This window comes from Protomyctophum bolini (genome assembly GCF_963924005.1).
Source record: "Protomyctophum bolini genome assembly, chromosome: 9".
NCBI lineage: Eukaryota > Metazoa > Chordata > Actinopteri > Myctophiformes > Myctophidae > Protomyctophum > Protomyctophum bolini.
Window position 1 is genome coordinate 32,493,414 of NC_137870.1, and position 13,248 is coordinate 32,506,661.

At 42.8% G+C, this 13,248-nt stretch overlaps 1 protein-coding gene across 1 annotated transcript in view; it reads left to right on the top strand.

The window, feature by feature from the left end:
• pitpnm3 (PITPNM family member 3) overlaps positions 1 to 13,248 on the top strand; it is a gene marked incomplete at its 5' end in the record, with an annotated part of 96,142 nt that overhangs the window by 46,283 nt on the left and 36,611 nt on the right. The window contains 2 exons of the mRNA XM_080771986.1: positions 2,169 to 2,239; positions 3,144 to 3,361. Of these exons, the coding sequence (XP_080628112.1) occupies positions 2,169 to 2,239; positions 3,144 to 3,361 (289 nt within the window). The remainder of the gene's footprint in view (positions 1 to 2,168; positions 2,240 to 3,143; positions 3,362 to 13,248) is intronic.

The following is a 13,248-nucleotide window of genomic DNA, read 5'->3' on the forward strand; positions in this document are numbered from 1 at the left end:
TCCAAAAATAATACACACTGCAGTGCAAAGGCAACCCTGCATGTTAATAGCCTTCTGTCTTTTTTTAAATACTTTACTAGCTTTTTTTAGGGAAACTCTTTTAACCACCTAAGCCATATGTGACATAGGACGTATAGGGACATAGGCTGTCCCTTTTGTGTCCAACATAGGGATGCCAGAGTGAATGATGTTTCACCTTGGAGGGGGAAGAAGTTTCATTGATTTTCTGATCAAATATTGCAGCATGCTGTGTCCATGGTGTATGACGCGAGGCAGACAGGAGGCAACCTGAGACCTATTTGCAGGCTATGCAGATAGGCATGCAGGCAAGCAGGCAGGCAGGCTTGCTGGCTGGCTGGCTGGCAGGTCTCATGCTGGGAACAGAGGAACAGACAGCATGTGAGTGTGTGAGAGCATCCCCTGACAGTCGGTTCCAGAAGAAGAGACCAGAAAAACAACAACTATACTGAGCAAAGCATGGTGCCAAGCCCTGAGCCGAGAGATCGGGACGGGGGCGTAGGGGTTTAATGAGAGCCAGATACAACAGGATGAGAGAGAGGGCAGAGAGAGAGAGAGAGATGACGTGATGTGGCTTCCGAGCAGAGTAATGACTTTGGCCAGGTTTCCATGATATGCTGCACTACACAAAGAGATGCTCTCTGTCACACAGCCAGTGGCGTTTCCAGGAATTACATTTTGGGCAAGCAAGATGTGTTAATTGTCGTCGTCCCGCACACAATCAGTAGCACTAAAGATTTTCAAAGAGATATACCTGCCAGACAGTAGGATACAAAGGCTGAAAGGCATTCGAATGGGTGATTGAGGGTCACGCTCTACATGTTAGGGTCTGTCTCTCCACAGACCATGTCAGCCCTGGCCACTCCCACTTTCCATTCCACACTGCAGTCCCATTTAAGCCCAACACCTGGAAAATAGAACTGGTTCTATCGGCGCGCCAGGCGAGGCGCCAGCGCGCGTCGGACGCCGCCGGTGTGTGATAGGTTCATTGAAAATAATGGAGGCGGCTGTTTTGACGCACGGCGGTCGCAGACGGTGTGTGATGGGCTCTACTCACCTGTCTCCAACTCCCTCGTCATCCCACCTGTGAACACTTCTACAATCAGCCTGTCCCCTATATAACTGGACTCATTGCAAACCACCTTTGTCAGTTCATAGTTTGATGTCGTCGGTGCATGTTCCTGTTTGACTACTTGTCATTTTTCTGTTTGATTCCTGCGGGCTACTCAAGTGTGAGTTTTTGTCCTGTTTCCTGCAATCTACTCATGTCACATGTGTGATTTATGCCTGGATTCCTGAGTTCAACTTCATTGTAAGATTTTGCAATTTTTTCCTTATTACATACTTTAAAATCGACACTGTTTCCTTTGACTCTGCATATTGGGTTCAATTATCTCTGCATCATGACACTATACGCACAACGGCCTCAGGTAGTTCTCAGGTCTTTGTTTTTGTCCTCAGTGTATGGATTTTGACCAGGCAGAAATGGATTTGGACAGGCGGACGCCTGCCCTCGTCTTATTGTAGATACGCCTCTGCACACAGCACAGTTGGATTAGGGTGTCCCTCGCCTCATTTCCATGCTCTATGAATGCGTGATTATTCTTAATCTTTTTACTGTATCTTACACGGCCAAAATCCAATTACATGAGACATATGAACCAGATATGATTGATATGGATGTTCCTGTATACAATTACACACTATGTTGAGAGATTACTCATGCCATGTGCCATCAGCATCGTGGGAGACTTAAGTCCAGAAAATCTGTCTGGAAATAATGGCAAAAGAAGTGTCTTCTTTGCCTGTACCATAGCCTGTGTCTTGTACTGTAAATTGCTTGTTATACAGTGTGTATGCATGTTTATTCTCACTGTATATATTTATCTCATTGTGCATTGGTTATCTGATTTGTTTCTGTTTTCCTTAAAAAGATAAATACAATTTTGATAAAATAAGTGTCTTCATAACCAAGTTGAAGTTGTTTACTATTTCTCTTGAATGATCAATAATCCACTCCCCCCCCCCCCCCCCCCCTCAATCACCTCAACCCCCTTGCCCCATTCCTCAATTTACCTCTTTGTGTCTCACTTTCTGCCCTCCCCTTCAACCAACCCACCCCCCTTCCCCCATTCCTTTCCCCCTCACAGACAGTCTGTACCACCTGGAGGACCCACGGTGTGCCCCCCAAAGCAGCATTGAGGGATTGGAGGAGACTGAGGTAGGAGCCACAATTAAAGTCAAATTGTCCACTTTTCCAGCTTTCATGGGCCAATACAATCCTCACCCCCCTAAATATTGATACTACAATATAGAAATAGTGGCCTACTTAAAGTAGCTATAAGCAATAATAGCAAGCAATGGTTAAAACGCTCCCAAAAAATGTAGTCTCTGTGACACATCTAGGGGCCACAATCTGCATTCAAAGAATGACAAAGTTCCTATAGAAGCTTTGTCATTGGTCGGAAAAAAACCCCGGTCGAAATGAAGTAAGTCAGGAAGTAGACAGGCAAATCAACCACAAAGCTTCTAGGAAAATCTTTTAATGCAGATTGTGGCCCCTTTGTGTCACAGAGACTACATTTTTTTGGCCATTGTCATGGCCATGGCCATGGTCTGAATACCAAAATAATAATAAAAAGGGTCATTAAAAATTTGACATAATTTTGCTTATAGCAGCTTTAAAGTACCAAAAGTAAAAGAAATACATTTTTGCAGAATGTCCCATTTCAAGTTTTCAAATGTATTAAAAATCTTTAGAAAATAGCCGATCTATGCGATGCGACCGGTGTGACACATTGTGAGCTTGTAGATCTGCTATTTTTGAATGACCGAAATGTATATAGGCCGAAGTGGTTAATCTTTGGGAATAATAATAAAAATCACACCCGTGTGAAGTGAGGGGTGCTCTTATCGTCGTACATCATGACGTAAAACAACACAATATATCCTTTGTGTAGGACAAAAATACAGTTTTTCTCAACCAGCTTTCATGGGCCGATCCAATCCTGTTCCAATCCAATCCTCACCCCCCTGAATATTGATACTAGAATGACTTTACACCAGTTACTTTACACCACTGATCCTCACCCCCTAACTCTCGTCGCTGGGCTTTTTTGCCGAAGAAGTGCCAGAGCCACGTCTTGCTGCTCGTGGTGCACGGAGGAAACATCCTGGATACCGCGGGTGGCGACGTCGGCACAAAAGCAGGCGACGTGGCCACGCTGGCATCCGTGCTGCAGAAGGTCACCCAGGCACACTTTGAAGCTGCCGCAGAACACGTGACCATCAAGCTGGTGCCCTGCCCGGCCTTGTGTGCCGAAGCCTTCTCCCTGCTCTCCAGGTAAGTACCCTGCCCTGCCATGTGCGCCGAAGGCAGTGGCAGAAAATGTACTCAAATGTTTTGCTTAAATAAGTACCAATACTGCAGTGTAGAAATACTGTTGCAGGTAAAAGTAGGCCACTTTAAGGTACTTAGGTAGGTAGGTACTTTAAGTAACAAAAGCAGAAAGTACTCATTGTGCAGGATGTCCCATTTCACAAGATTCCAGGAAGGGCGAGATCCGGTAGCGACCAACGACCAGGTCTCGACTAGTATGTTATTGGTCGCGACCAGGTCGTTATTTTCCTCGACCTGGTTCCGACCCATTATAGTCGTCGCAGCTAGTTGTTATTAGTTAAATGGTTGTGACCAGTTGTTTTATATGCTGGACCAGTTGCGACTAGGTTTCGACCAGGTCGTTATTGTCGCGGCCTGGTCGCAGCTAGGTGTTTATGGGTCGACCAGGTCGGAACTGGTTTATAAGTCGGGGGAGAGGGTTTAGTGCTTTTACACACAGGGAGTGGTTTTCGGCCCACTGTTCGCCCGAAGTATCGTTTTCGCTTGATAACGTCTAATATGTTGATACTGTAGTACAATCACGGTGAAGACGTCGCATGAAAGCTGGATATTTAATTAATCCCCACAACTTTGAATGTTTTTTTTTTTTAATGTTAAGATTTGATCGAATTATGGCTTAATGAGCCAGTGTGTTTTTACACTTTTAGGCAATCTTGCACAGCACCCGTGTCTCGTTCTCTCCAAACACGTGATTCTAATTATCTAATTGTCCTATATTCAGAAGAGTGCACTTGCTGCATTGGAATACATTTATATTTGCTAAAGCAGGTGTCTGCATAATTTATATTTGATAGAGAAGATTTTTATCTTCTCTCTGGAGTCTGGAACACATATGACCGCATGCACAGATAGGCCCGAGAATTATAGCCCTACCCTACCCAAACTGTGCCGGCCTGAAGCTCTGCCCGACCCTAATAATTACCAGAATGTTAGCCCCGAAGCCTGAAAAAGCCAGAGTAAAAACTAAAAAAACGCCACTAATTAAATGGCCGGCCCGACAGCGCCGTGGTTCAGTGTGTGAGAGTGACCTATTGCCGTAATAAAGGATTTATATAACTCGCGTTGGCCTGTTAATGTTCCATTTCCACCATTCTAACATGTCTGAATAGCAGCTCCATTTAGTTTCCTCTGTGACACAGTTATGTCCATGAAGTATTGTCCCCGTTCGCAAAGTGAAACATTTCCATCATTCACCGTTCAACAGTGCAACAGTGGCAAACAGCGACAATATTATTATCAACTGACAACTTGGCTAAAGGCTATAATCTAGTATAGTTTACATCAATCATTACCTCTTAACCCAGATATACATAGCACGCGTAATCTTTGGAGCAAAAGTATTTTGTGGTATTGCTGATTTTACTTGCAGTAAAAAACCTGAATACTTCTTCCACTACCTCAGAGGACCATTTTGCTGTTGCAGTAATGTTACCACGTGCACAGAGCAATGGTTATGGCTCATTTTATCAGTATTTATATGAATGATGAATTATCTTCAGAGCAATGTTTTGTTTGCCTTCTCTCAGCCAGGTGGATTATCTGGGTGACTGTAAATTAATACAGATTCCCACTTGATGAGTATGGTCAAGCACAGTCGAGCACAAGTGAAATGGGCCAATGACAACTCTGTGAAGGTTAATCGGGAAAATATATTGAACAAAGAGCTCCGAACAGATGATACAATGTTCATTAGCATGCTACTAACATCAGCCCTTCCAAAATGTGTGGGCATGTGGCATATTATGTAACCATAATTACCGTTAACTTAATGGTAAACGTAAAGTGAATAATGTAATCGCCAGTGAGCAGGGGTATCTCTGGGGTCCTTTGGAAGGAATGGATGGGATGGCTCACTGTGATCTGTTTATCTAATTAAATGGCAGCACATCATGGACAGGCCACAGTGGATCAGTGGCACGTTTCATCCCTTTGATAAAGGAATCCAGAATAGTCAGGGCTAAAATCATTACGGTTCCCTACACTGAGATTGCTAAATGTAACTCCTTTGAGATGACACTTGTGTGCTCTTATTTGCTGCATGCATTAAGTAATGAACTAAATGAAGACAGAATAATATTTAAAGGGGACCAAACCCATTGTTTGTGGGTTTGGTCTTGTAGGCAAGACTGCTGTCTGTGCAGAAATGCAGAAAAACAGTACAGGAGAATTTAACTTACCCTTATGTTCATATACTGTATTCGTTCCTGACGAATGTCCGATACAATACGTCACCATTTCTGTCTACGTCTAGGACAGTTCAGAAAGCTGTCTACTAGTGACATCATCCATCCATCCATATTTTATTTTATTTTTTATTAGTGATGCAAGAACAATGGCTTCTATTTCAGCATTCTAGTTTCTATTAACTGCTGATGATGTCAACACACTGATCAGATGCTCGCTGTGGCGAAGGTTGGCAGGAACAGTTGCACACAAACCCACCGCGCACAATAATGCATGTGAGTGTGCTTTTTTTCATGGCTTCCAAGGGCAAGTCTCCATTATGCTGTGGATGTATTGGTCTGAATTGTCTGTACACCAATGTAGCTGAGAAAGGTTTTTTTTGTCAGAACTAAAGGGTTATTGATAAGAGAGAGGGGCTGTAAGAACAGCGCCGTACAGAGATTTAAAATCGATAGGAACTTCACATTTGCTCACCTGCTGCACCGCTGCACATCCTTGATTAAAACATGAATAGAATACTTCTCAATCACACATGTGTACCACACACACACACACACACACACACACACACACACACACACACACACACACACACACACACACACACACACACACACACACACACACACTTTATTGTACCAGATTTCTATCACCATCATGTATTCTAGCCTACAGTACCTACTGCATGTGGTGTGCCTCTTCATTGTGTCTGTTCACTAATTAAGTCTGCAAGGTGCAGTAATGGAAGCCACCATTCCATTACTGTAAACTGGGTACAGTGCCAAGCCAGCCATTAAAACATTGGGGGCAATTACTGTAAGCAGGAATGCATTTACTGTATGATCTGAGAGATTATTGTGTTGTGTTGATTTTCCGTCCTAACATTAGGGACATTGACAGGAGAAAGTGATGGAGATGGTCGCAGCTAGGTGTTTATGGGTCGACCAGGTCGTTATTGTCGCGACCTGGTCACAGCTAGGTGTTTATGGGTCGACCAGGTCGTTATTGTCGCGACCTGGTCACAGCTAGGTGTTTATGGGTCGACCAGGTCGTTATTGTCACGACCTGGTCACAGCTAGGTGTTTATGGGTCGACCAGGTCGTTATTGTCGCGACCTGGTCACAGCTGGGTGTTTATGGGTCGACCAGGTCGTTATTGTCGCGACCTGGTCACAGCTAGGTGTTTATGGGTCGACCAGGTCGTTATTGTCACGACCTGGTCACAGCTAGGAGTTTATGGGTCGACCAGGTCGTTATTGTCATGACCTGGTCATAGCTAGGTGTTTATGGGTCGACCAGGTCGTTATTGTCGCGACCTGGTCACAGCTAGGTGTTTATGGGTCGAACAGGTCGTTATTGTCGCGACCTGGTCACAGCTAGGTGTTTATGGGTCGACCAGGTCGTTATTGTCGCGACCTGGTCACAGCTAGGTGTTTATGGGTCGACCAGTTCGTTATTGTCACGACCTGGTCACAGCTAGGTGTTTATGGGTCGACCAGGTCGGAACTGGTTTGTGTGTTTAGTGCTTTTACACAGTAGTTGTGGTTTTCGGCCCGCTGTTCGCCTGAAGTATCGTTTTCACTTGATAACGTCTAATATGTTGATAATACAATCACGGTGAAGACGTCACATGAAAGCTGGATATTTAATTAATCCCCACAACTTTGAATAAAAAAATTAAGATTTGATTTAATTATGGCTTAATGAAATGACGTGTGTTTTTACACTTTTAGGCAATCTTGCACAGCAGTGACAGCACCCGTGTCTCGTTCTCTCCAAACACGTGATTCTAATTATCTAAGTGCACTTGCTGCATTGGAATACATTTATATTTGCTAAAGAAGGTGTCTGCATAATTTATATTTGATAGAGAAGATTTTTATCTTCTCTCTGGAGTCTGGAACACATGCACTTATGACCGCATGCACAGATAGGCCCGATAATTATAGCCCTATACCCTACCCAAACTGTGCCGGCCTGAAGCTCGGCCCGACCCTAATAATTACCAGAATGTTAGCCCCTGAAATGTTAAGCCTGAAAAAGCCAGAGTAATGAATTATTGTGTTGATTTTCTGTCCTGACATTATGGACGTTGACAGGAGAAAGTGATGGAGATGCTCTTGAGGTTATTCTGAGCTGAAAGAGGCTGATTTGAGGTCTTATCTCAATGAGTCTTATCTTCTCCCTCCTGCTGCAGGTAAAAGACAGAGAGGCTTTTGTTAATGGATCTCTTCATCACTACTTTGCCCCAAACCCTTACACAAGATCATATGCATTTATCTCACTGTCTGTACAGTGATTAACCGTTCAACCTTGGCGTCGTAGCAATGCAGTGATCAGAGAGTGAATTGCAATGCTTACAATGCAGTTAAATCTAACGCTTCAAACAAATGGCTTGTACTGTAGGAGCGATCTGTTCAGAGACGGTTCACAATCTTAATAACTCAAGATAAGTTCTGTTCTCCTCGTCATCTCCCCTCATCATCTCCCCTTCCCCTCTCTCTCTCTCTCTCTCTCTCTCTCTGTTTCCCCCTTATATTGGTTCATGTGGTAGAAATGCTATGCAAAGCTCACTTTCCCAATTGTATATCATTTAGATTTGATGTGGTCGGCGTGAGTGACAGTAAATTAATCAATATTACCCAGTAATAGGGTCATCTTGGTGATGTAAAAAGCAATATCCCGCCATTTGTGCTTTTGTTGAAATGTCTGTTTTATCCTTTTAACTATTTGTCTATTTATTGATCTCGTACCAGTTGACGTCTCCATGTCAACCTCCTCAGTCTTGTGACCTACAGTATATATCTTGGTTGTAAATGTTCACTTAATCGATCAAGTTAAAATCCACGTTTCACAAACTACTGTAGTACTTTACTATATGTCACAGCAGATACACCACTTAACTTTACTCGTCTCGCAAGGTTAAAACTGAGTTAATGATGCGTAGCCTGCAAGCTAGTTCAGGCAGATACAGGTTTATATATGCATGTGCAACACTACAGTATGTGGGCGATGTACTGTTTGCAACGTGTCAAGCAGCTGACCAAATTGGCTCACCGTATTGCACTTCATCTTGCTGTCAGAGCTGCCACTGATGTTGTGTGTTAGTCAGGGAATATTATCAGAATAATAGCCAAACCTGGAATAAATTACATACCAGGAAATGTGTTTGTAAAAGTGTCTAGTAGGGCTGTCAGTTTCCCTCTATATATAATAAACACCCAAGTGCACACATACAGATGCTTTGATAAAAGGAGAGTAATATTAGGTTACAAGTATGTCTGTGCGTTTCTGCCTGGTTTTGCTTCAGCAACGGTGTCGCGCTACAGAGATGAAGAAAGTAAAGCAGGAGTACAAGGAGATGAGGGGTAAGGTGAAGGGATCAGTGGAGGGGCTAGGTAAAGAGGATGAGCGTTTGAACCCCAAGAAGGGAGAAAATAATCTTCATCGATTGGCTAGATAGATGGATGGATAGATTAAGTCTATGAAGTGTGCCTATGAAGGCTTTAATATTTACAGTATATATATATATACTGTAATTATATTTGAACTCCATGCTCTTAAATGGTTGTCTACTAGTCTGCTGAGCAGGGACAGGGAGTAATGTATAGAAGAGCTTGAATGCCAATATCACATTGTATTCACTTGTATGTACATTTTATTAATAAAATGTTCTCAAGCTAGTATTGGTCTATTAGTGAGTTATCGGTGACTGAAGTTGAACTGTATATACTGTACGTGTCTCCTACTGACCTTTCCTCTGGCTGTGCAGCTAGAGGAAAGGCGTTGTAAAGATTGTTGCCTTAATCGGGGCCATTTATTGTAATAAATAACGACAAACATGCCAACACCTGCAGGGATAGGCATTGAGATTGGGTGCAATGTAAACATCAATCAATCAATGATTTAATCCTTCCAATTAAGCAGAGGTCTGGTCAAGAATCTCCTCAGTGGCAAGATGGCGTGTGTGGATGAGATTTTCTTTGAGACACTGAGGGCTCGATTTCCGTCGCCGCCGTTACCCACGACGCGGCTCACAAGTCAGCCGCTGCTTGAAAATTACGAGTATAGGAGCTTGCTCTGTCCCTTAATGGTATTTTGGTCCAGCATCACCCGCTATCTATTTTGCCGACACCGGTATTTGCGCGTGTGGTCGTGGCCGTGTTGCTATTTTGGTCACACACATTTGGGAAGGCGATAGTGGAGTTTAAAACCACCCGTAAGCCGTATGCCAAATTAGTTTGGTAGAGCGCCGCACGCCTACAATGGAGATGTCCATGGAGTCAGGCTGCCTCATCTCTCCTTATTCTATTGCATCTCTTTGTAATTTAATCAGCAGAAGTGAGTGCCTGCTGTGACCTGTCACTTCCGTTGTGTTTATATCATTGTCTAGTCAAAGAAGTTATTGTCTCCACCAGGCCGAAGGCATGGGGAGAGAGTGTTTTGCACTCCGTCCGTCCGTCCGTGTGTGTGTGTGTGTGTGTGTGTGTGTGTGTGTGTGTGTGTGTGTGTGTGTGTGTGTGTGTGTGTGTGTGTGTGTGTGTGTGTGTGTGTGTGTGTGTGTGTGTGTGTGTGTGTGTGTGTGCGTGTGTGCGTGTGCGCGTGCGCGCCCGTCCGTCCGTCCGTCCGTCTGTGGACAGCTAATCTCTGGCACTGTTGGATTGATCGCAGCCACACTCTGCACACACACTCCCTGAATGCCACAGCTGAACCTCTGCCCCAAGGTTTTCACATTGGCCTCTTATAGCACTACCAGGAGGCCGCTTTGTGCACAATTTTTTTTTTGGACAGTATACCTACAGATTTTGTCCAGAATGCCACTGGAACATTTTCAACTCAGCCTCATGGTGGCGCTATAACTGGCCGATTAGTGTTTTTAACTCTAACTGCACGGATCTGTGTAAAACTTTGTATGCACACTCCCTAGAGGCCAAGGAAAAACCTTTGCATGGAATTCTTCATATGATAAATAAATAATAATGAACTGCTTTTTTGCAAACTGTTAATAAAGTAATCAATCAAATCAATCAAGAAAACCACAGCATTGCCTGTGCCAAACAATTAGTTGCACCTCCCAGTGAGGCTTGAACTCAATAATTGTTTTCACCTGAAACATGGATTTTCCATTTGAAAACTTACACTTACAGCAAGCATCTCCATAATCAGATCTGACTAATTAAATTAAACCGAATACACAAATAAGCAGGTGCGAGTTGCACATGCAGATGCATTGCAGGTGTTTAACCTTTACTGTTGCCCAGTGCCTTGTGAGCTCTGTACTGAAGCATGTGAGCTGTGTTTGGAATATTGATTAAGATTTCACCTTAATATGTCTAGCTGCTGCAGATAAGGTGTAAACACAAGGGTAAATCAACGGGGATCCAGCCATTATTGGATTAGGATTATGTGGTCCTAAGAGTGTCCCTTTAACTAAGGGTGGTGAGTGATGGTTCAGTTGAGTGATGAGCTCAGAGAACAAGATGACGCCATGCAGGCAGTCTCACGCGGCACGTTCTTAAGATTATTACACAGATCGAGAACACAGCACTCGACACATGACGTGACCAGAAGATATGAGACATGGAAACATACTTGCTATTTTAGTGTGTAATTAAAAAAAAACTGTTTCACTGTTTTGTTTATTCAAGATTCAGGGTATACAGTAAATCAAATGACAGTATATGTGAGACACCCATATGAAACATATAAAAGATAACAAAATGTTGTGAGTCCATACACAAAATATTGTGGTAGCATAAAATAAAAATAAGAAAATAAAATAAAAGTTGCATAGTCCTATGCTAACATGGAAGCGACACTAATACAAACCACATAACCTGAATCATGTTTTGAAACAAAAACAAGACAAATGTACGACAAGACAAGACAGAACAAGACAACATGGCATGGTCATTGGTCACCCTTCCAAAACATAATGGACGTGGTAGTGCGTCCACACATGGCTCCTAATAATAAATATACTGAACAACCCAGCTGCGTCGGGAATCTACAGTAGCATGCTCAGATCCAGGATTAAACTCATTCAATCTGGAATTGCTTGGAACTGCAAGTTATTTACTAGTGCGAGGAAGGGGCCCCATGTGTCCTCAAATTTGGATACAGAGCCTCTCAGGGTACATCTAATATTTTCAAATTTAATAAAGTGGAGTACATCTCTAATTCAGTGAAGATGGGCTGGGGGAGCAGAGGACTTCCATTTCATCAGAATCAGACGCCTAGCTAAGAGAATAGTAAAGGCCACCAAGTGAGCTTTGTATTTTGACAGGAATAGATCAGGGGGAGAGATTCCAAAAATAGCAGTCATTATGTGTAATAAAATCATTTTAAAATGACTTGCACAAAATATGGACGCCAGGCTGAAAGTGGTTACAAATGAATGAATGTTTTTTTGGTGTCTCACCCTAGGTGTGTCTCACCCTAAGTGTGTGTCTCACCCTCGGTGTGTCTCACCATAGGTGTGTGTCTCACCCTAGGTGTGTCTCACAATAAATGTGTGGGTGCTGCCGTATTTCAGCTTTGGTGCAGTGTCTTTGGCCAGCGTCCCATAGACAGAGCCTCTGATAGATGGTACAGGGTTGGTTCAGACAGAAAGAGAGCATGCAGGGCAAACCAATCTTTCTCTGTTTGCCCAAGCCATCCAATAAAAGGCTCTGTGGAATGTAAACTACCATTTACTATGATTCATATATACGCACACACGCACAAGCACACGCCCACATGCCTTCCTTGCTGTTACCTGTCACTTATTTGCTTATTATGCCTTTTATCTTTTTGAGATAAGAGCATGCAAGTCTCTAAAGCACCATAAAAAACACTGTAAATTCATTGATGTTTATTTAGCCATAGCTCACTCATCCCCTGGTTCACAGAAGTAATGTCTCTATGGAGATTGGAGAATAACATGGGCTCATCTTAAAATCGTCTCATATAAGAATTGTGGTCCAAAAATAAACAAACTGTCTCTGAAAAATTGTCGGGGTGGTGTCTCTGTATTTTACGACCGTCAGTCAGTCATATTCCATGTAGTCTGTTTCTAGCGAAAATGTAACTAATTCAGCAGCAGTAACAATAGCGTTTTCTCTCAGTCAGTTGATTCTACATATCCATTATGAGTAAAACGGCCTGGATGATTTGTTTATTTTTCAAACACAGTTCTAATATGGGGATTACAATGCAAATAAAAAGTACATGAACCAGTGGACTTAGCACCCTCTACCGATATTGATGTCAGATTTCGGTGCTCTATTTGTTACACTGAATTTAAATGGATACTGTCACGGGGCAACCTGTGCCCTATATACAAAGACACAAACTGCTTTCTATAACATGCAAAGACTATTTTAAAATGGTGTGGTGGAATTGAAATGATCACTGATTGGTTATTTGTCTCTCCTGCACTGCTGGTGGTCTTTCCCTTGATGAGGAAGGGCCCAAGTGCTAGAGAGGGGTATTTCTTATGCTGTCTTATAATTGTCATTGAGTTTCATGCTGATCTATACTTGTTTAATTGTAACGCATTATTAAGAATGTGTAGGTTACTTTTTTTCAAGGTGTTATTTATGGCAGTATTTATTTATAAGTATTTATTGAGAAGAAATGTTGCTAATTATTGCTAATTGTTCTGTG